The sequence below is a fragment of the Giraffa tippelskirchi genome, chromosome 6 (assembly GCF_054371585.1).
Source record: "Giraffa tippelskirchi isolate mGirTip1 chromosome 6, T2T-mGirTip1v1.2.pri, whole genome shotgun sequence".
Classification (NCBI taxonomy): Eukaryota; Metazoa; Chordata; class Mammalia; order Artiodactyla; family Giraffidae; genus Giraffa; species Giraffa tippelskirchi.
In genome coordinates, this window is record NC_137280.1 from 5,419,486 (window position 1) to 5,443,487 (window position 24,002).

General features: G+C 41.5%; 1 protein-coding gene across 14 annotated transcripts in view; it reads right to left on the bottom strand.

Moving 5' to 3' along the window:
- RMDN1 (regulator of microtubule dynamics 1) overlaps window positions 1-23,885 on the bottom strand; it is a 35,555-nt gene extending 11,670 nt beyond the window's left edge. For 7 of the 14 annotated variants that reach the window (XR_014055763.1, XR_014055762.1, XM_081496808.1 and 4 more), the window contains exons 1-4: window positions 23,723-23,885; window positions 7,925-8,042; window positions 3,934-4,030; window positions 1,451-1,610 (exon numbers count right to left, since the gene is read on the bottom strand). Coding sequence is in view for 12 of the 14 variants with exons in the window: in XM_081496808.1 (XP_081352934.1) it covers window positions 1,451-1,610; window positions 3,934-4,030; window positions 7,925-8,042; window positions 23,723-23,851 (504 nt within the window). In the remaining 2 variants the exon portion in view is untranslated. Of the gene's footprint in view, window positions 1-1,450; window positions 1,611-3,933; window positions 4,031-7,924; window positions 8,043-10,246; window positions 10,550-11,196; window positions 11,370-11,505; window positions 13,642-23,722 lie in introns of those variants that run through there. The other 7 variants (XM_081496806.1, XM_081496810.1, XM_081496811.1 and 4 more) reach the window with 6 other exon arrangements.
- Between the last annotated feature and the right edge of the window lie 117 nt (window positions 23,886-24,002).

A 24,002-nucleotide genomic window follows, 5' to 3' on the forward strand; every position in this document is an offset into this window, starting at 1 on the left:
CGATTCAGGATGAGAAATGTAAATCAAAACTACAATGAGGTATCACCTCACACCAGTCAGAATGGCCATCATCAAAAAGTCTACAAACAATAAATGCTGGAGAGGGTGTGGAGAAAAGGGAACGCTCTTGCACTGTTGGTGGGAATGTAAATTGATACAGCCACTATGGAGAACAGCATGGAGCCTTTTTGAAAACTAGGAATAAAATGACTGTATGACCCAGCAATCCCACTACTGGGCATATACCCTGAGGAAACCATAGTGAAAGAGACGCATGTACCCCGGTGCTCACAGCAGCACTGTTTACAACAGCCAGGACCCGGAAGCAACCCAGATGTCCATCGACAGAAGGACGGATAAAGATGTGGTACATACACACAATGGAATATTACTCAACCATAAAAAAGAGCAAATCTGAGTCAGTGCTATGAGGTGGATGAACCTGAAACCTGTTATACAGAGTGCAGTAAGTCCGAAAGAGAAAAGTAAATATAGTACATTAACCCACATATACAGAATCTAGAAAATTGGTATTGATGAACCTATTTGCAGGGAAGGAACGGAGATGCAGATGTAGAGAATGGACTTATGGACACGGCGGGGAAGGAGAGCACGGGATGAACAGAGAAAGTAGCATCAACACATACACACTACCATGTGTAAAACAACTTGATCGGAATGACATATATGACATACGCTCAACAACAGCTGGATAAATATTTCCATGTGCAAAAAGAACATTTACAAATATGGACCATATTCTGGGCCATAAAACAAGTCTCAACAAATTTAAAGGGTCTGTATATTTTATTCTTAATATAAACAAGAAACAGTGGTGGTGGGGATCAGGGCAGATGGAATCATCCCCTATAGGGAGCATTTGGAAATGCGTGAAGACAGAATTCGGCTGTCACAATGACTTGGGGGCTCCCCTGGGGACAGTCTGATATGGTAAAGTAAGGTCCTAATCCAAAATATCAGTAATGTGCCCTAGCCTCCCCACCGTGTCCACTGAAAAGATTATTCTAAACCAGTCAGGAAATCCAGAAGCTCATGGGGTTGCGTGTAAAAAGTGACACTAGGTCTCTGCTGCTACACTTCTATCTCCACATAAAACAGAAATAAAATGTGAAGAAAATGAGAAAACAGTTGTCCAGTGTTTATACTACTAGAAACAAATGTAGCAGTAACTGATGGAACTACTAACACTTCAGTTTAAAAATAAACCTTCACAAAAGTAATTTATCAAGCACACTAATGAAGTTAGATGTTCAAGAACACAAAGAAAGCCACTACTTCTTTTTGAAAAAAAAAGTTATAAAAATAAATTTCTTCCCTATTTCTTTAAAAGAGAGCTATTTCTTTCCTATGTAAGTTATATATACTAGATAAGCACAGACCAATGTCCACTTCAACACAGGTAACAGTTTCATGACTGTAAGCGCCTCACCTTATGGGCCGCAAAGCTTGATTCATTTTTCTCAAGTGCCCTTTTTGCATACTGTAGGGCTTCATATACCAAGAACTTTTTCTCTTCTTCTGAGGTTCCACTAAGCTGAGCTACATCACGTGATGCCCGTGCCAAACGCCACAGTAACTCTGCATCTTCACTAATGTGAAAGAAAGAAAACAACAACCATTTTAGCTCACATTTTCATGGTTAAAGGTCATATCACTAATGAATACATATGGTCTTTCAGGTCACTGAGGATATAGCAAGCAACACAATATCAAAATCCACTATTAATAATGTTAAAGTTATTATTTTCTATCACACAAATCTATACGTGCTAAAATTTCCTCCAAAATATCAATATTATATATAAACATTAACTTACCTGTAATATCTAAAATACTAACTTCCTGAGAAAATATCTTTGTAGTTGAATTCTCTAAAATTCAACATATAACTTGACGTTTGAGTTCAGTGGCACTGTGCTTCAGAAAACTCACTAACTCGTTCAGACAGTACCATAAAATATATTATAGACAGGGTTATGCTCTATAAAACAAAATGCTGTATCCATAGTTCCAAATATAGTACCTGGCATACAAAAATATATATGATAAATACCTGTTAATGAATGAATGATTAAATATAACATAATCTCAAAATAACTCCTATCTTTGAATGTGTCACCCATACCATGATGCATGGAATACTTAAAGCAAGGGCTTTGGACTCCTTGATGACCTGCCATTTAAATATAATTATATAAGATTGAAATGTCTAATAAATAAAACAGATAATAAAACATTTAATAAAAATTGTGTGTGCATGCTCAGTTGCTCAGTCACGTGCAACTTTGCGACCCCGTGAACTATAGTTTTGCCAGGCTCCTCTGTCCATGGAATTTTCCAGGCAAGAATACTGGAGTGGGTTGCCATTTCCTCCTCCAGGGGATCTTCCCAATGCAGGGAGCAAAACCACGTATCTTGTGTCTCCTGTATTGGCAGATGGATATTTTACCACTGTGCCACCTGAGAAGCCATTTTAATAAAAATTTCTTTTATTAAATGTTTCTCTTTAAACCTACTACATTATACTTTTCTTAACAAAAATAGTATTCACATAAAATTGAGTGAAACTAAAGGTAGGGACTTTCCCTGGTGGTCCAGTGGTTAAGAATCCACCTGCCAATGCAGGGCACGTGGATTTGATCACTGGTTCAGGAAGATCCCACACGCCATGGAGCATGTGCAGGCCGTGCTCCTCACCAGGAGGAGCCCCCACGGAGAGTGGCCTGCAGACGGCAGCAAGGGAGCAGCCCCACTCTCAGCAGCCAGGGCCAGCCCGCGTGCAGCGATGGAGGCCTGGCTCAGCCAGAGACAGTGAAATGCATAAATCAAAATAAGATGTAAAGAAAGAATTATTAAAAAGAGAAACGAAGGGTAAGCAGCAATAGCATATCTATAATCCAATGAATATAAAATATACCTGACAGCTTCCTAGGTGGCTCAGTAGTAAGGAATCTGCCTGCAATGCAAGAGACGTGGGTTCGATCCCTGGGTCGGGAAGACCCCCTGGAGGAGGAAATGGCAACCCCCTCCAGCGTTCCTGTCTGGAGAATCCTGTGGACAGAGGAGCCCGGCGGGCTACAGTCCACGAGGTCAGCAAGAGTCGGACATGACTGAGCCACGGAACAATAACCTTAAACTTGCGATGACTGAAGTGACTATAAAATGCCAAGCCAACCACTTCAAGTTACTCAGAGGACGATGGAAAATAAAAGTTGGATCCTACAGATATTTAGGAAGTGAAATTGATGGGTCGTTTGGGGAAATCTAAGAAAGTCGGTTGAAAATGGCTCAATATTTTTAGTTCAGTAGATGAGGCAGATCAATGATCTGGAAATGCCCTTTAGTCCGATTTGACTTATTCTATTGGGCTGAATCTCCTCTTTCCAACTCCATTCTCAGCCACAAAATGAGTAAACAATAATGCGTTGGACTAAGCATGTATGCTAATACTAAAAATAGAAAAAGGAGGTATTTTTAGTTTCTGAGGCTGTGCTTTACAGGGATACATAGGTATTATTCAAAGGTGACAAAAAAATCCTAGTTCATTCAAATCTTATAGCAATAAGAAATTAACTTAGAAGAAATGAGAAATACACGACATAGATAAAGAAGATAAACATCTATTCAATGACTACCTTGTATTCAAAGCAAAATAACAAAAGGAAAAAATATGTCAACATTACCTAGAATGAGTAAGTAGAACCACCTTTTCTAAATCAAGGAAATATACGTAGCATTTCTGAGTCACTTAACATAAGAAAAAAGTCATACTATAAATTAAACTCTAAGAAATATTACTTTGAAGTAAAAACTTATAAACTATAAAAATTCCAAGCACCGAGAATATTTGCATTATTAAATCACAGGAGATTTCCGTTCATAGCAAACCTTGGCCTGTGACGCGTAACCCACCTTTCCTTGTACTGGCTGAGCAGCTGGTGAAGTTTTTCTGTTTCTCCACTTTCATATAAGTAGTCTGCTTGTTCAAGGATTTCTTCAATTTTAAAGACTATCAAAGAAAAAAGACACAACAAAGTAAGTCTTCCCAAGCCAGCTGGCAATAATTCTAAGACACACGAACACTTTTACATAGAAGCAAAAGAAACCAGATACAGAAATCATGTATAAAGGAAGATCAGAAATGCTGAAGAATCGAAATGGTTAAGTGTAGTAGAAATAAGTAAGAAGCTATTACACATAAGTGATTTATTAAAACCTTCAAAAATAAAAAATTGGAAAACTTAACTCTAGTACTAACTATGACACAGTTTAAAGAATGAAAACAGTGACTCCCTGTGAAGCGTTTATGACACCCTCACCTCCCACACAGAGCCCTTGTTATTGCTGCTGCTGCACTGTGCTCAGCCTGGTGAGGGGGTCCGACTCTGAGACCCCCGGACTGCAGCCCGCCAGGCTCCGCTGTCCCTGGGATTCTCCAGGCAAGAATACTGGAGTGGGCTGCCATGCCCTCCTCCAGGGGATCTTCCCAACCCAGGGGCCGAACCCACATCTCCTGCATTGGCAGGTGGATTCTTTACCTACTGAGTCACCTGGGAAGCCCCTATAAAAACCCAAAGATTCTTAAAAAGAGTAAGCAGTAGTAAGTAAGTAGTCTCAGCATTCTTAGTTGCTATTTGTGGTAGGCAAAATAATTGCCCCAGACAAGTCCACATCTCAATTTCTAGGCCTGTGAAAGGTTACTAGGGCAAAGGGGAATTCAGCTTGTAGATGGAATTAAGGTTGCTCACTAGCTAGCCTTAAAATAGCAAATTATCTTGGATTAGCCAAGGGGGTCCAACATAATCACAAGGGTCCGTAAGAGTGGAAGCCGGTAAGCAGAAGACAGTCACAGCTGGTGTCACAGTGCAAACAGCAAAATGCAATTAGTTAGGAACTGTAAAAAAAAAAAAAAGTATCATCCGGATGCTAAATAAGGAAGTCAGAGGGCTAAACAAACAGAGGGAGTCACTCTACCCTCATTTCCCGTTTCCAAATTTTATGTATTCAGGTTTATTCAACAGTCTGACATACAATCCTGTAACTACCATCTCTTTAGTAACTTCAGAATAGTAACTGAACAACTTTAAAGCATGAGCTCCTTCTGAATTTCCCAAAGTTCTTCTGTACTCTTTTTCAAACGGGCCTCCTCTTCAATGGTCAGCTTTATCTTTGTGAAGTGTGCAATATCATTCTGTCCCAGAATAAAAGGACCACTAAGGAACACTTCACTTATTCCAGAGGTCCTTACTTCCTAACTCTCCTAACTCTTACAACGCTTTCTGTTAAGTCAGCTAATGACAGACCAATGGCCAATAATACAACGTTTCCTTCAAACCGTTTTATATATTGCCAAGGTAATCACTTTTTGTGAACATGAAAATATGGCTTCTCCTAACTACTCTGCAAGGTTGCTGTGAGAGTTAAAGCCATGATGAAAAGTCTAGGGAGTTTTATGTTAGTTAATATATACTTGTTTTTCTCTTTCTGATTTACTTCACTCTGTATTACAAGCTCTAGGTTCGTCTACCTCAGTTCAACTGATTCACATCCATTCCTTTTTATGGCTGAGTAATATTCCACTGTGTGTGTCTGCATGTGTGTATGTGTGTGTGCACAGACATACCACAACTTCTTTATCTATTCATCTGTTAATGGACATCTAGGTTGCTTCCAAGTCCCGGCTATTGTAAATAGTGCTGCAGTGAATAATGGGGTAATGTGTCTTTTTGAATTCTGGTTCTCTCAGGGTGTGTGTCATTCACCCTGGTGCTCTGTGATGATCTAGAGGGCGGGACGGAGTTGGGAGGGAGGTTCTAGAGGGAGGGGATATACGTATACTGATGGCTGATTCATGTTGTTGCACAGGAGAAACCAACACAATGTTGTAAACAAATTATTCTCCAATTAAAAAATATTTTTTAAATAGCAAAAAAAAGTCTACGGAGCTTTAAAAAGCTGAGTTGTATGTGCCAAAACATGTCATTAGCCAGTGACAAAACCAACTCCTCACTCGGTCTTTCATGAAAATGATACGTTAAAAAAAGAAAGAAAGAAAAAATAAAAGTGTAGCAATTCAGCTATCTGCTTTTTAAAAAAATATAAGAACAATCATGGACAAATGAAATCAATAAAGAACTAGTAATTTTTAGCCAATTTCTGATTCTTCATCTTCTAGAACTTTAATATCTATTCAAAATTCACCTTGGTGAACATCTACTCCTAATCGTCTTAGTGACAGTTAAAAAGTGAGTACTGTGAAACACAGAAAGGCTTATTAATTCATAAATTACAAAAGCTTTTCCCTAATGGGCTGGATTTTGGTTTTGGTCTTTGTAACTGCCTATTTCCTGTTGGCCGTGCTGTCTCTGCGGCTGCAAGGGCTCTTCTCTGGCTGTGGAGCACGAGGCTCCTGCCACAGGGCGCTGGCGTCTCTGGCTGTGGAGCACAGGCTTAGGGCACGGACTTCAGAAGCTGCAGCTCCCAGCTCTAGAGTGCAGGCTGCAAGGTTGTGGCTCAGTTGCTCCAAGACACGTGAGATCTTCCCAGACTAGGATCAAACCTGTGTCTCTTGCACTGGTTTGCCAAGCCGCTTCACTCATGTCCGACTCTTTGGGACCCCATGGACTGTGGCCCACCAGGCTCCTCTGTCCATGGGATTCTCCAGGCAAGAACAATGGAGTGGGGTGTCATCTCCTCCTCCAGGGGATCTTCTGACCCAGGGATCGATCCCAAGTCTCTTACAACTTCTGCATTGGTAGGCAGATTCTTTACTACCGAGCCACCAGGGAAGCCCTAATAAAGTCTAAATTTTGGCTCTGTCTACATATACAACAGGTTTAACTAAATTTAATTTTTAAAATATGAAAAGTCTTAACACATGTTTGCCTACCTATCATACACTAAATAAAAAATGTGATGGCATTTTTCTATTTTTCGGCCAGTTATTTGATATTTAGTACCAAGTTGCATTCTGTTTATAAATAAAATATTTTTTATCTCAAAGTAATTGGGTCTTTCTTAACTACATCAAGAAGAATACACCACGATGGCATTAAGGAAACAAAAGCATCACTGTATCATTATAAAGTAGAGACTGGCAAACGTGTTCTGTAAAGATCCAGAGAATAAACGTTTTAAGGCTTGTGGGCCAGGCTGATCTGTGGTATATTCTCCCACCCTGCCACAACCCCTGAACCCTTTAAAAATGTGAAAAACATTCTTAGCCCAAGGGTCCTAACTATAAAGTATGAATAGAGTATTTCTCACTGTAGGAGCGCTGGAAGACACTTTACATACTTGAATAGATAATACAGCTAACGTATGAAAGGCTAGATTATTTTCTGCTTGTCTATGCTTGTCTCTGCTGTGTGTGTGCTCAGTTGCTCAGTTGTGTCCAAATCTTTGCAACTCCATGGACTGTAGACCGCCAGGCTCCTCTGCACATCGAATTTTTCAGGCAAGAATAGTGGAGTGGGGTGCCATTTCCTACTCCAGGCTCTACTGTGTACAGAGATATACACACACACACATATGAAAGTGAAAAGTGAAATTGTTAGTCGCTCAGTTGTGTCCAACTCTTTTCGACCCCAAGGACTATAGTCCACCAGCTCCTCTATCCATGGAATTCTCCAGGCAAGAATACTGGAGTGAGTTGCCATTCTCTTCTCCAGGGGATCTTCCCAACGCAGGGATCGAACCTGGGTCTCCTGCATTGTAGGCAGATTCTTCACCATCTGAGCCACCAGGGAATATATATACATCAGACCGACAAGTAGAGAAAAGCAGAAAATAATCTAGCCTATAACATGTTAGTTGCACTATCTATTCAAACATAATACGTTATTAGCAAAACATAACAAATATAAATAACTCTAAGTGTTCCCAATGTTTAGCTTAGGCTTACCTTTGGCTGCGGCATGAACCACAACAGCCTGGGAAATGACTTGATAAGTTTCAAACCCCAAATAGGACAGGGCAGAAAATAAAAGACTTCTTTTGAAAGTTCCTGAGTTTCCCATCGCCTATGGAAAGAATTATGGTGAGGGTTGTCAAACAGAAAATTTGAAGAAACTGCTACCACAAGCAAAGATTGCATCAATTCCCCCCGCCCCGCCCCCGCAAAGCAATCAATCCTAAGAGTATCAGAAGTGCAAAATCTACTTTGTCAAATTCTTCTGTAAAACTATTTCACATAGTTACTTTATAGAGAGAGCACATCCTGTTAAGAAAAGATTCTTAGCAGCTAATGATGGTAGCTTGATGTAACAATCTCAGTTATGCTGGTAAATGCTGGATTGGAAGATCTACATTTTATCTGAAGAAGCATGGATATTATAATTTCTTGAAACAAAATAAGAGACACCAGTATATAATAAGCATCAACCTTAAGAATAGACAAGATGAAGAATATCAAATATGGCAATTATATATAAATAATATGCATGGCTTTAAATAAAGCTGTCTTCAAAAGTGACCCATGAAGAGTTTTAAAATAAACAATGAATAAAATAAAAAGCATTATCCAAACAGATTTAGAAATTCATTGTCATAATTATGGCCAGAATTCTCAAGACCAATGGCAAAGGAATACACTGATATCACTATACCAATTCTTCCCCTTTCCCAGGACAATTTTCCTTTCACACAGCATCCATTTTTTCCTTTCTGTCAATTTATTCCCATCTGTATAAAAACAAGCTATACTACCTTTGTAAGCTGTTCTCTTCTTAAAAACAAAACAAAAAGCTTCCTTTTGACTTCACATCTCCCTTCAATCTCCTTTTTCAAATTCTGTTTTCAGCAAAACTCTTTAAAAAAGCTGTCTGGAACTCTGGTTCCACCTCCTCTCTTTCCATTCTCTCTTGAACTCATACAAATCACACTTTTATCCCCCAACTCCACTGACAGTATTCTAGTTAAGGCAACCAAGGATGCTCTTTCCTACAAAATTCTCATGTTACTTGATCTATCAAAAGCATTTGACAGCTGTTCACTCCCTCCTTTTAAAAAAAAAAAACTATAAATGAATATTTAAGAAATTTTTAAATGTTGCTTTATTGAGAAATCAGCGATATAAAAACTGTTTATGTGTAACGTGCACCGTGAAGGATGTATGTAAACCTGTAAAACCATCCCACACTCAAGACGGTGAGCACACCCATCAGTCCCCACATCTCCTCACGTCTGTTCCTTCTCTGAACTTCTCTCGGCTGCACTGGCTCTCGGCTGCAGCACGTGCCATCTTCCGTTGTGGCACCAGTCTCCTCTGGAGTTGCGGCTCACAGGCTTAGCTGCCCTGCAGCATGTGGGATCTCAGTCCCCAACCAGGGATCGAACCCGCGTCCCCTGCAATGGAAGGCGGATCCCTAGCCCCTGGACCACCCGGGATGGCCCCCTCATGCCTAATTCATCCAGCCCCCTTTTCTTCAGTACCGGCTGTGTTCTCTCACCCTTGAAACGCTCTTCACTTGGCTTTGAGAATACTGCTCTCTTGAATTTACTCCTGTTCAACCGCTGCTCCTTCTCTTTTGTCGGTTCCTCATCTCCAAAACCTCACTGCCCAGATGTGTCCTGCGCTCGGCCCCAGAGCTCCGTTCCTCTATTCATATCATTTCAGGGATTTCATTTTGATTTATGGCTGTAAATGCCATCAACATGCCAAAAACATGCAAATTTAATAAAGCCAAGAGGTCTCCTCTTAACTTCAGAATTATATATCCAGCTGCCCAAACAACACTCACATCCACATAAGGTGTGACAGGCACCTCAGGTATCAGCCAGTCACTGTTTCCCTCACTCCCCTCGTCTCCCCTTCTTGGTAAACAGCAACTCGACACCTATGGTTTTTCAAGTTGAAAAAACAAACAAAACTTTCTCTCACAACCGAAATCTGAACCATATCTTAGCTTCTCATAAGTATCTAGGGTAAGAATGAGGAATCCAACATACTACAGTTTGCTGAGTGCTTTATTTACTTTTTCTTGAGCTTGAATATCCAAGATAACAAGTACAACAGGATTCAAAACAAACCAACAGCAAAGCAGTAAAACCAAATTTGCCACAGTCACATTTCTAACATTGAATGTTCTGAGTTTACTCATAGTTACCGGAGAGAAGCAAGATGCGGGAGGAGCACAGGAGGTGGTGTGGGGGTTGTGCATTGGTGATGATGGTGCAGAGAGAAGAGGAAAAGACTCAGACTTTTTCAGGAAGCCCCTTATTTTACCTACTGTTCTGGCAGGTGTATCACACAGAAGAAAAGACTGCACAGATCATTACAGCTTGAGGAAACTGTATTTTAGGGTGTCTGCTTCCATGCTGATACAACGCTCAGTAAACAGTGTCTGGCTTTCTTAGAAGGGAGAGAACGCTGTCGGGCGGCTGACATCTCTATGCCTTATTCTACCTTAATGAAGTGACAGCGGGCCAGGGGAACTCGGACATCAGTCTGGTTAAGGTGAAAGAGCTCTCTGCTCATTTCTGCGAAAGCAAACAAAAATCATGTTTCTAGAACTGAAAGAGTCAACTGAAAGAAACAGAACTTTGTGACACCTCTGAGATGCTAACAACTTGTGAGACTGTCTGAGCTGGAATCTGCCATTTCACCTGGTTCTTAAGGGCTCACTCAAACTCCCCTACCCAGAGCCCAGCACAGAGGCAGTCAGACTTTCTGTGAAAGAGTCTTATTTGCTTCTATGAAAACTTCAGCCTGAGGAGCAGGCATCTGATTTAACCCCTGTCTAGGGGCCTGGAGTAATCCCTTCCAGAGAACTCAGAGGGTGGGTACCATCACAGCTCTCACTTGCATGCTCCAGGTAACCAGTATCTCCCCCAAGACCTTGCACAGACTGAAAGGGCTTCCCTGGTGGCTCAGACGGTAAAGTGTCCGCCTGCAACACGAGAGATCCAAGTTCAATCCCTGGGTCAGGAAGATCCCCTGGAGAAGGAAATGGCAACCCACTCCAGTGCTCTTGCCTGGAAAATCCCATGGACAGAGGAGCCTGGTAGGTTACAATCTATGGGTTCGAAAAGAGCTGGACACAACTGAGCGACTTCACTTTCCCTATTGGCTCAGACAGTAAAGGATCTGCCTGCAATGCAGGAGACCCAAGTTCTATCTCTGGGTCAAGAAGATCCCCTGGAGAAGGGAATGACAACCCATTCCAGTGTTCTTGCCTGGAGAATGCCCATGGACAGATGAGTCTGGTGGGCTACAGTGCATGAGTCACAAAGAGGCGGGCACAACCAAGTGACCGACACTCGTCACCTGGTGCTCCAGTCTGTGCAGCCACCTCCAGGGGACACGCCCTGTTCTCTGGACTCTGGTGGCCAATGAGGCTTTCCCAGATCTGTGACAAACAGAAACACAGTTCTAAAGTGGCGAGCCTCCCTAACCCCCAGGGCACAGTACAGTCAGTCCTCTATCTATGAACCTTCAAGCAGCAAACCTTCAAAGATGTGAGCGAACATTCTCATTCTAGTCACCTAAGTTAGTCCACGTGTCTAGCGTACATTGTCATCTGTGTGCGTCCTCTGTAAGTGCTTGTGCTGTTGTGCACTTTACTGTCCAGCACTATATAGAGCAGAAGGCAATGGCAACCCACTTCAGTACTCTTGCCTGGAGAATCCCATGCACGGAGGAGCCTGGTAGGCTACAGTTCATGGGGTCACAAAGAGTTGGACATGACTGAGCGACTTCACTTCACTCACTTCATACTTTATCACTGGAGAAGGAAATGGCAACCCACTCCAGTATTCTTGCCTAGAGAATCCCATGCACAGAGGAGCCTGGTGGGCCATGGTCCATGGAGTCGCAGAGAGTCGGACACGACTGAAGTGACCGAGCATGCACTATATACGGCACAGTAGTACGGTATCGTTATTTCACGCCCAGGATGTTTGGAAGCAAGCGTAAAAGCAGCAGTCATGTAACTGGTACTGCTAAGAAACAGTAACGATGGAAACAAAAGTGAAAATAATTGAGAGAGGGGAGCAAGGCGAAAAGATGATAGACATCACTTGTTCTTAAAAGATGAATTGTTCAACATGATTTTAAAGAAGCAGCAGGATTCTAAAGGACACGGTCAAGATCACAGAACACGTGAGGTCTGCTGTCAATGACATCAACAATAACACCAAAGAAGCGCAGAAGAGTGATGGAGAAGGCGGAGAAACATCTTGGTTTGTGGATGCAGCATCAGCCTTGAGTCCCACTCAGCTTCATGCTGATTCAACAGAAAGCTAAAAGCCTTTATGAAGACTTGAAGCAGAAACACAGCGAAGAATCAGAGGACGCATCTCTTAATGCCAGCCATGGCTGGTTTCATCAGTTCAAGGTTAGGGCCAAGTTTCACAACGTAAAAGTAAGTGGCAAGGCAGGAATGCAGATAAGAGTAGCTGCCCAGGAATTTCCTGAAACGCTTTGAGAAATTATTGATGAAGGTACACATTTACTCAAGCGGGTTTTTAATGTGGACGAGACAAGCCTATACTTGAGAGGGTGCCAGACTGTATGGAGGAAAAGTGATGCCGGCTGTACAGCAGCAAAGGACAGGCCAACTCTGCTGTTTGGTGGCAATGTTTAGGCGACATGAAGCTGAAGCCTTCCTTAGTTGATCATTCAGAGAGCCCAAGAGCCCTGGAAAACATACCCAAGGGCTCTCTTCCTGTTGCATGGAAGAGTCACCCCAAAACTTGGGTTACACAGGCCATGTTCCAGGACTTGTTTTTCCACCAGTCTATCCTGGAGGTAGAGAAATATTGCTTGGAGAAGGATGACCCATCCAACAACATTTCGCCACTTAACAATGCTCGAGCTACACCCTATTCATGGACGACTTTTATCCCACCATTAACGTACTGCATCTGCCACCAAATACTTCATTGCTCATCTAACTCATGGACCAGGCAGTTAGAGTGACTTTCAAGAAATAGTATTCATGTTATACTTTATCGAATCAGGAACAACCTTTCAACAATTTTGGAAGGACTATAACATCTACAAGGCCATAAAGCAACATTGACTTTTCTTGGTGTGAGGTTATGGCCATCATCATGAATGAGGCTTGAAACAAGCCCACAGTCTGTTCACAAATGTCCCAGTCTGTTCACAATTTTCTTGGACTTGAGAAAGTGGATGAGGAGTCCAAAGAAATCTTCGGCAACTTAGTGACCCTCAGCGAGAAAGACGCTAAAGCTAGATCTGCAAAAGGACGACTTAACTGAACTCATGGCTGTGCAACGTGAGGAGCTTACTAATGATGATCTGATGGAACTGGAGGCCCAAAGAAAGGATGAAGAGAGACAAGTGAAAGAAGTAACTGAAAAACCAAACAGATTCATGATGCAGGAGACAGCAAGGGCATTTTCTTGATTTGAGGAGGCACTGTTAGTTTTTGAGGCACAGGACCTGACTGCAGAATGGTACACAAAGGTTGCAGGAGGCATCAGAATGCAGTCCAGTGCTATCATGTCATCTGTGATAAGAAAAAAAAGACTTACTACTCAGACAGCACTGGATCGTTTCATCACAAGGGCAGATAGAATCCAGCAAGGAACCAGAACCTATGCCATCAGCATTAAGTGTGAGTGATATTGCAACTTGCCCTCCATCCCCTTTGCTGATGACCCCTCAGGTCTACTTGGGCTGTTCAGTCCTTCAGTCATGTCTGACTCTTTGCGAACCCAAGGACCACAGCACGCCAGGTTTCCCAGTCCTTCACCATCTCCCGGAGCATGCTCAAGTTCATGTCCACTGAGTCAGCGATGGCATCCAACCATATAGTCCTCTGTCGTCCCCTTCTCCTGCCTTCAATCTTTCCTGCATCAGGGTCTTTTCTAACGAGTGAGCTCTTTGCATATGTAGTCAAAGTATTGGAGCTTCAGCATCACTCCTTCCAATGAATATTCAGAATTGATTTCCTTTAGGATTGACTGGTTTGAACTCCTTGCAGTCTAACGGACTCTTAAGAGTATTCTCCAACACCACAGTTCAAAAGCATTAATTCTTTGGCGCTCAGGCCTCTTTATGATCCAACTCTCACATCCATGCATGACTACTGGGAAAACCATAGCCTTGATTATATGGACCTCTGTCAGCAAAGTAATGTCTCTGCTTTTTCATACGCTGTCTGGGTTTGTCCCATCTTTTCTTCCAAGGAGCAAGTGTCTTTTAATATCATGGCTGCAGTCACCATCTGCGGGGATTTTGCAGCCCAGGAAAATAAAGTCTGTCACTGTTTCCATTGTTTTCCCATCTATTTGCCATGAAGTGACGGAACCGGATGCCATGATCTTCATTTTATTAATGTTGAGTCTTAAGCTTGCTTTTTCACTCTCCTCTTTCACCTCCATCAAGAAGCTCTTTAGTTTCTCTTTGCTTTCTGCCCTAAGAGTGGTGTCATATGCATATCTGAGGTTATTGATATTTCTCCTGGCAATCTTGATCCCAGCTTTTGCTTCATCCAGCCCAGAGTTTCTCATGATGTACTCTGCATGTGAGTTAAATAAGCAAAGTAACAATATACAGCCCTGACGTACTCCTTTCCCAATGTGGAACCAGTCTGTTGTTCCACGTCAGGTTCTAACTGTTGCTTCTTGACCTGCACACAAGTTTCTCAGGAGGCAGATAAGGTGGTGTATTATTCCCGTCTCTTTAAGAATTTTCCAGAGTCTGTAGTGATCCGCACAGTCAAAGGCTTTGGCATAGTCAGTGAAAAGAAGTAGATGTCTTTCTGCCACTCTCTTGCTTTTTTGATGATCCAATGGATGTCGGCCATTCGATCTCCCATTCCTCTGCCTTTTCTAAATCCAGCTTGCACATCTGGAAGTTCTTGGTTCATGTACTATTGAAGCCTGGCTTGAAGGATTTTGACCATGACCTTGCAAGCATGTGAAATGAGCGCATTTGTGCAGTAGTTTGAACATTCTTTGGCATTGCCCTTCTTTAGGACTGGAATGAAAACTGACCTTTTCCAGTCCTGTGGCCGCTGCGGACTTTTCCAAATTTGCGGGCATGTTGAGTGCAGCACTTTCACAGCATCATCTTTTAGGATTTGAAATAGCTCAGCTGGAATTCCATCACCTCCATTAGCTTTGTTCACAGCGATGCTTCTTAAGGCCCACTTGACTTCACACTCCATGATGTTTAGCTCTAGGTGAGTAATCACACCATTGTGGTTACCTGTGTAATTAAGAGCTTTTTTGTATAGTTCTTCTGTATGTTCTTGCCACCTCTTCTTAACATCTTCTGCTCCTATTAGCTCTACTATCGCCTACCTTTTCTCCCTCCTCCAGTCAGTAACTCTTCTTGCCTGTTCACTCAATGCCAGCCCCCGTATGCCAGCTTTGGTACTGTACTACTGTACTTTTCAAGGTAAAATACTATAAGATTACAGATGTTTTATTTTTTGATGACTTTTTAATGTATTATTTGTGTGAAAAGTATTATAAACCTATTACAATATAGTACTATACAGCCAACACAGTACTACACTGTGTTAGTTAGATACCTAGGCTAACTTTGTTGGACTTAGGAACAAATTGAACTTAACGAATGTTCTCTCAGAATGGAGTTCGCTCATATGTAGAGGATTTACTGTACAGAGAAAATAGACCACACTTCCAGCCTTTCTGTGACAGAGGCCATTTAGTTTATCTTCAAAGCTAGGCCTAAGGGGAAGGTTGCTAATTAAACACACATATAAGGACCAGCTATAATCCTCTCCAATTATAAGACCTTAGAAAAACACCTTAATGAAATGGAAATCAGGGATTTATCTGACAGTGTACAAAATAAGCCACAAAGATGCTCACTGAGCTCAGGGGGAAAACAGATGAATAACGTCAGAATTTCAACAAAGGAAAAGAAAATATAAGAAAGCAGCAAACAGAAATCACAGATCTGAAGAATGCAATAACTAAACTGAAAAATACCACAGAGGGCTTCCACAGTAGACTAGAAGAACGGAAAAAGGTATTAGCGAACTCAAAGGCAGGGCAATGGAACTCATCTAATCCGAGAAGCACAAAGGGAAAAAGAGAATACAGAAGAGTGAAGATAACTTCAGGGACTTAAGGGACAACATCAAGCAGACCGATCTTTGTTATTATAGATAAGTGTCCCAGACCGAGAAGAAAAAGGGGCATAAAACTTATTTGAATAAATAGTGGCTGAAAACTTCCTTTACCTAGAGAAGAAAACAAGTATCCAGATCCAGGAAGCCCAGGCAATCAGAAAAAACAGATGAATCCAAAGAGACCCACACCAAGACACGTGAAAACAAAAGTGACAGAACAAGCAGGAGACCTTCAAAGCAGCAAAAGAAAAGCGACCTGTTACACACAAGGGACTCCCCCACCCCGCCCACAAGGTTTATCAGCAGATCCTTCAGAAGGAACTTCATAGGCCAAAGGGAGATAGAGAGAACATATTCAAAATGCTGAAGGGAAAAACTGCCAAATACGAACACGCTACCTAGAAAGTCGCCCTTAAGAATTGAGATAAGAGATTCACAGTTTTCCAGAGAAGCAAAACTTAAAGAAGTTTATCATCACTAGAATGGTCTCACAAGAAACCTTAAAGGGACTTAACTGAAATGAAAGAGCACTGATGAATAACAAGAAAACACAGGAAAGTATAAATCTCACATATTCAAAAATTTGGGAAGTCTAATGTTGTAAAGATGGGGAGTTAATCACTTATAAAGCTAGTATGAAAAAGACAAAAGTAGTAAAAATAAGTACAAGTATTTGTTAACAAACACAAAAGATAAAAAGAAATATACTGTGGTATCAAAAACATAAAACACGGGAGGGGGGAGCAGCAAAAACTTACAGCTTTGGAAACCATTCAAACCTGAGTTACTATCAACTTAAAATAGACTGTTAAAGCTCTAAGATGTTTTATGTAAGCCTCATGGTAACCAGGATCCCCTGGAGAAGGCAATGGCACCCCACTCCAGTACTCTTGCCTGGAAAATCCCATGGACGGAGGAGCCTGGTAGGCTGCAGCCCATGGAGTCGCTAAGAGTCGAACACGACTGAGCGACTTCACTTTCACTCTTCCCTTTCATGCACTGGAGAAGGAAATGGCAACCCACTCCAGTATTCTTGCCTGGAGAATCCCAGGGACGGCGGAGCCTGATGGGCTGCCGTCTATGGGGTCGCACAGAGTCGGACACAACTGAAGCGACTTAGCAATAGCAGCATGGTAACCACAAAGCAAAAACCTATAGGAGACACATCAAAGAGAAAGATAAAGGAATATAAGCATTCTATTTCAAAAAATAAATCACAAAGGAAGACAATGAAACAAGAAGAAACAAAGGAATTACAAAACAACTAAAATAAAATTAAGAAAATGGCAATAAATAAGTTAGTCACTGAGTCACATCTGACTCTCCACAATCCCATAGACTGCAGCATACCACGTTATTGGAATTCGGTCCATGGGATTTTCCAGGCAAGCATTCTGGAGTGGGTTGCCATTTCCTTCTCCAAGGGATCCTCCCAACGCACAGTCTCCTGTATTGCAGGCAGATTCTTTACTGTCTGAACCATGCATGTGTGCGTGCTAAGTCACTTCAGTCATGTCCGACTCTGTGACCGTATGGACTGCAGTCTTCCAGACTCCTCTGTCAATGAGGATTCTGCAAGCAAGAATACCAGAGTGAGTTGCCATGCCCTCCTCCAGGGGATCTTCCTGACCCAGGGATCGAACCCATATCTCTAATGTCTCCTGCATTGGCAGGCAGGTTCTTTACCACTAGCGCCACCTGGGAAGCCCGCCTGAGCCATAGCTATCAATAATTAGTTTAAAATTAAATAGACCAAACTCCCCTATCAAAAGACAGAGAGTGGCTGAATAGATTGTTAGGAAAATTAAAATGGCAGAAGTCTTGTTTAGGCTTCAGAAGCAGGAGAGCAGACCTCTGACCTGCTTCTGACCTGCCTGGACACTGCCAGGATTCCATGCTTGCTGCAAGCACAGTAAGTTAGGCAGCACTTTAGCTAAGAAAGGGTGCAGATAAGAAAGGGAGTAGATAAGAAAGGGAGTGGGTCTTGGAATTCTTGAATCCAAGGAGGCCTGGCCAACCCTCTGGGCTCTAACAAAATCCTATGTATGACTCACAAAGTGAAACAAACAGCATTGTAAAAGTTAAAAAAAAAAAGCTGCATTATTGTATGCATACTGATGATGATATCAGTTTGCAGCTGGGATTATAAGCAAGAGTCCCCAAAGCAGCAATCTGAACTCTCACCCATGGGATGGATGAGCCACCCAGGAGCTTTTCCCAGTTGGGCCCCCAGACTGCTGTTAACAAGGGACTTCCCAGCACTGTTTACGTCCGGATACTGTTTGGCCCAATGGTGGTGCATATGCTGTTACTTTTCTCTGTTATTTCTACTTCTCTTCTTTTAATGACTGTATATTGAAATTAAGTCAAATAATCCTCTATTAAATATTGAAATTGTTTACTGTGTGTGTGATGAATGGTTTCTTTTGTTAATGAATCCTTCCAACCTAAAACAAAAATACAACTTTTGGCAAAACATAGATAAAAACAAACAAAAAACCAGGCTCAACTACATGTTGCCTAAATAACTCAGGACACACAAAGACTGAAAAGAAAGGGATGGAAGAAATATTCCATGCAAATGGAAACCAAAAGAAAGTTAGGGTAGCTTTATTTATGTCAGCCAAAATAGACTTTAAGACAAAGACTGTAATAAGAAATAAAGAATGTCATTATGTAACAATAAAGGGCTCAATCCAACAAGACAATACAACACTTGTAAATATTTATGCAAGCAACAGAGGAGGGCCTAAATATATAAAGCGAATATCAACAAACCTGAAGAGGGAAATAGATGGCAAGTACAATAATAGTAAGGAACTTCAATACCCCCACTTTCATCACTGGATAGATCATCCATGAAGAAAATCAATAGGGAAAATCAATAGGGAAACATTGCACTTAAACAGCATGTTTAACCAGACAGATATAATGGGTATAAAACATTCCACCCCAGAGCAACAAAATATAGACGTGCACATGGAATATTCTCCAGGACAGATCATAATGTCAGGTCACAAAATAAGTCTTAATAATTTTAAGAAGATTAAAATCATATCAATCATTTTTTCTAACCACAAAGGTATGAATCTGGAAATCAATTACAAGAAAAGAAAATTCACATATATGTGAGGATCAAACAATATGCTAATGAACAACCAATGCTTCAAAGAAGAAAACAAGAGAAATTTGATAAATGCCCACATTAAAAAACTAAACCAAAAATTCATGGAAGGAAATAACTAAGACTCAAGGGCAAGCAAATGAAATAGACTAACAAGACAATAGAAAAGATCAATAAAATAAAGACATGGGTTTTTTTTTTAAGGTACACAAAATAGACAAACGTTTATCTAGATTCACCAAGTAAAAGAGAGATGACTCGAATAAATAAAATTATAAATGAAAGAGGAGACACCACAACCGATAGGACAGAAGTACAAAGTGCCGTAAGAGATTACTATGAAAAATTACACACCAACAATCTGAACAATCTAGAAGAAATAGATCAATTCCTACTAGCAAACAACTCACCAAGACTGTATCATTGAAAAAGAAAAAAAAATTTTTTGAACAGACCATTTGAGGCAATTGAGTCAGTAATCAAAAGCCTCTCAACAAAGAACAGCCTAGGACCAGATGGATTCACTGGCGAATTCTATCAAACATTTAAGGAATGAATACCAATCCTTCTCAAACTCTTTCAAAAGTAGAAGAGGAAAAACTGCCAAACTTTTTATGAGGCTAGCATTACCATAATACCAAAGACAGACAAGAACATTAAAATAAAAAAAAAAAGTACAAGCCAATATTCCTGATGAACATAGATGCAAGAATCTTCAACAAAATTAGGAAATGAAATTCAACAATACCTTAAAAGAATCATAAGCCAAGATCAAGTTGGATTTATTTTAAGGATGCAAGAAAGGTAACATCTGCAAATCAATCTGATATACCACATTAACAAAATGAATGAGAAAAATCATGTGATCATCAATAGATGCAAAAAAATATTTGACAAAATTCAATATCTATTTAAGATAAAATTCTGAACAAAGTGGGCACAGAGGGAATGTACTTCAACATAATAAAAGCCATAAATGACAAGGTCATAGCCAACATTACAGTGAATTGTAAAACGCTGGAAGTTTTTCCTCTAACATGAGAAACAAGACAAGGATACCCTCTCTTGCTACTTTTATTCAATACAGTAGTGAAAGTTCCAGCCAGAACAATTAGGCAAGAAAAAAAAAAAAGTAAAACTATCAGTATCTGCAGATGACATGACAATACACACAGAAAACCCTAAAGACTCCACCAAAACACTATCAGAAATAACATATAAGTTTAGTAAAGTTGTAGCACACAAAATCAATGTACAAGAATATGCTGTTTTTATATACTAATAACAAACTATCGAAAAGAGAAATTAAGAAACAATTCCATTTATGGTTACACCAAAGAGAATAATACCTAGGAATAAATTTAACCAAGGAGGTGAAAGACCTGTACACTGAAAACTATCAGACACTGATGAAAGAAGCTGAGGAGAGCACAGTGCAGAAATTCCATGTTCATGGTTCAGAGGAATTCGTATCGGTAAAAGGCCCACACCACCCAAAGCAATCTGCAGGTTTAGTAAAATCTCTATCGAAATTCCAATGATGTTTTTCACAGAAATAGAACAAACAATTCTAAAATATGTATGGAATTACAAAAGACCCCAAATAGCCCAAACAATCTAGAGAAACCAAGAGCAAACCGAAGGCATCATGCTTCCTAACTTCAAACTAACTTAGTGATCAAACTAGGATGGTATTCACATAAAAAAGACACATCAGTGAAACAGAATTGAGAACCTGGAAAAAACCCCATGCCTATGTTGCCAGTTAATTACTGTCAAGAATATCTAATGGGGAAAGGACAGTCTCCATGGTGTTGGGAAAACTGGATAACCACGTGCAAAAGAATGAGACTGGACCACTACCTTACTCCATACACAGAAATGAGCTCAAAATGAATTAAAGACTTCATTTAAGACCTGAAACCATGAAACTCCTAGAAGTAAACATAAAGATAAGCTCCATGACACTGATTTTGGCTATGACTTTGAATTTGACACCAAAACCAAACTCAACAAAAGCAAAAAAAAAACAAGTAATTTGCCACCCCATGAACTGCAGCACACCAGGCCTCCCTGTCCATCACCAACTCCCGGAGTTTACCCAAACCCATGTCCATCGAGTCGGTGATGCCATCCAACCATCTCATCCTCTGTCGTCCCCTTCTCCTCCCGCCCCCAATCCTTCCCAGCATTAGGGTCTTTTCCAGTGAGTCAACTCTTCACATGAGGTGGCCAAAGTATTGGAGTTTCAGCTTCAACATCAGTCCTTCCAATGAACACTCAGGACTGATCTCCTTTAGGATGGACTGGTTGCATCTTCTTGCAGTCCAAGGGACTCTCAAGAGTCTTCTCCAGCACCACACTTCAAAAGCATCAATTCTTTGGCGCTCAGCTTTCTTCACCGTCCAACTCTCACATCCATACATGACCACTGGAAAAACCATAGCCTTGACTAGACGGACCTTTGTTGGCAAAGTAATGTCTCTGTTTTTAAATATGCTATTCCCATGGTGGATTCATGTCAATGTATAGCAAAACAAATACAATACTGTAAAGTTAAAAAACAGAAAATAAACTAATTAATAAATAAATAAATAAATAAATAAATAAATATGCTATCTAGGTTGGTCATAGCTTTCCTTCCAAGGAGTAAGCGTCTTTTAATTTCATGGCTGCAATCACCATCAGCAGTGATTTTGGAGCCCAAAAAAATAAAGTCTGACACTGTTTCCCCACCTATTTCCCATGAAGTGATGGGACCAGATGCCATGATCTTAGTTTTCTGAACGTTGAGCTTTAAGCCAACTTTTTCACTCTCCTCTTTCACTTTCACCAAGAGGCTCTTTAGTTCTTCACTTTCTGCCATAAGGGTGGTGTCATCCGCATATCTGAGGTTATTGATATTTCTCCCGGCAATCTTGATTCCAGCTTGTGTTTCTTCCAGCCCAGCGTTTCTCATGATGTACTCTGCATATAAGTTAAATAAGCAGGGTGACAATATACAGCCTTGATGTACTCCTTTTCCTATTTGGAACCAGTCTGTTGTTCCATGTCCAGTTCTAACTGTTGCTTCCTGACCTGCATACAGGTTTCTCAAGAGACAGGTCAGATGGTCTGGTATTCCCATCTCTTTCAGAATTTTCCACAGTTTATTGTGATCCACACAGTCAAAGGCTTTGGCATAGTCAGTAAAGCAGAAATAGATGTTTTTCTGGAACTCTCTTGCTTTTTCGATGATCCAGCGATGTTGGCAATTTGATCTCTGGTTCCTCTGCCTTTTCTAAAACCAGCTTGAACATCTGGAAGTTCACGGTTCATGTATTGCTGAAGCCTGGCTTGGAGAACTTTCAGCAACCTAGTGAAAGGCAACCTAGTGAAAGGGAAAAAATATTTGCAAATCATATATCTGATAAGGGGTTAGTAAGTAAAATATATTAAGAACTCATACAATGCAACAGCAAAACAAAACAAACAAAAACTCATCCATTGAAAAAAAAAGAGCAGAGAATCTGAAGAGACATTTTTCCAAAGACTTACAGACAGCCAACAGGTACATGAAAAGGTACTCAACATCACTAATCACCGGGGGAAAGCAGATTAAAACCAGAATGAAATCTCACCTCACACCTGTTAGAATGGCTATTATCAAAAAGACATGATATAAGCAGTTCTAATTCATAAGGTGCATGGAAACATTTCAGTAAACAAATCAGGTAATGTTTAACACAATGCCTGGTTATAGTCATGGTTCAACAAATGTTAGCTATTATCATCTAAACTATGATCATTTCACTAAAATGGAATTTTTAACTCACCACAGCTCTCATTTGGAAACTTGAGGCTAATTTCACGCTTAATACTCCTCCCATTCCTCTGCTCACATCATGAAACATCAACCCATGAGGCTACAAGCTCTTCCAAGGAAAGGGATACATCTTTACTGTCATTCATCCCTCTCTCACCCCAGAACTCTGAACACAGCAGGGAGTCAAAAATGTGTATTTAAAATAACAAAGCCTCTAGTTCAAACGATACATATCCAAAGCGCACCCTCACCTTTCCACCCTGTTTCAGAGATTACACTAACCGAGACCAATCAGTCTAATAGAAATGCCAAAACTGGGATGACAATCCATCCCAACATCCTTAACATTATGCAGATGAAGCAAGAAAGTCGAAAATAATTTTTTAAACCTAAACAGCACAAAAGTCTGAGTCGCAGGAATTTTCAGAATCACACCACAAGCTTTTCCAGGTCCGACAGGCCCCCGCTCCTCCTCCCACCCCGGTTTTCAGAGGGGCAAGCAGGCTTGCGCCAGGGGGAGGACCTACATCCCTCGCGGTCACAGGAGGCTCCAGGCGCGGGGCCCCGAGGACCTTCCTCAGCTCCCCACACACCCTAAGGCGACGCGGGGCCCCCGGGCCTCAAGAAGGAAGGCGCCGCCGGAGAACGGTCGGTCGGTGGGGGAGGAAAGCGGGAGAGCAGGGGCGGCGAAGGTACCTCAGAGGCGCCGAGTCGCCAAGGAACGCGCTGCCCCCCGCTGCCGGCAGCACCTGCCGGAAATCGAAGTCCCCGGGCGGCGCTACGCCCCACACGGAGAAGGGGCCGGAGGCGCACGGCTAGCGCCATGCCGTATAAGTCGCAGGGCTGACCTTTCACCTCTTCCGCCGCCAGGAGCGGGGCGGAGCTAAAGGCGCTCCGTCTCGCCAGAGGGAGTCGCGCACGCGCTTCCGGGCGCCCGGAGGCAGCTTCCGGGCGCCGGGCGGCAGCTTCCGGGCCC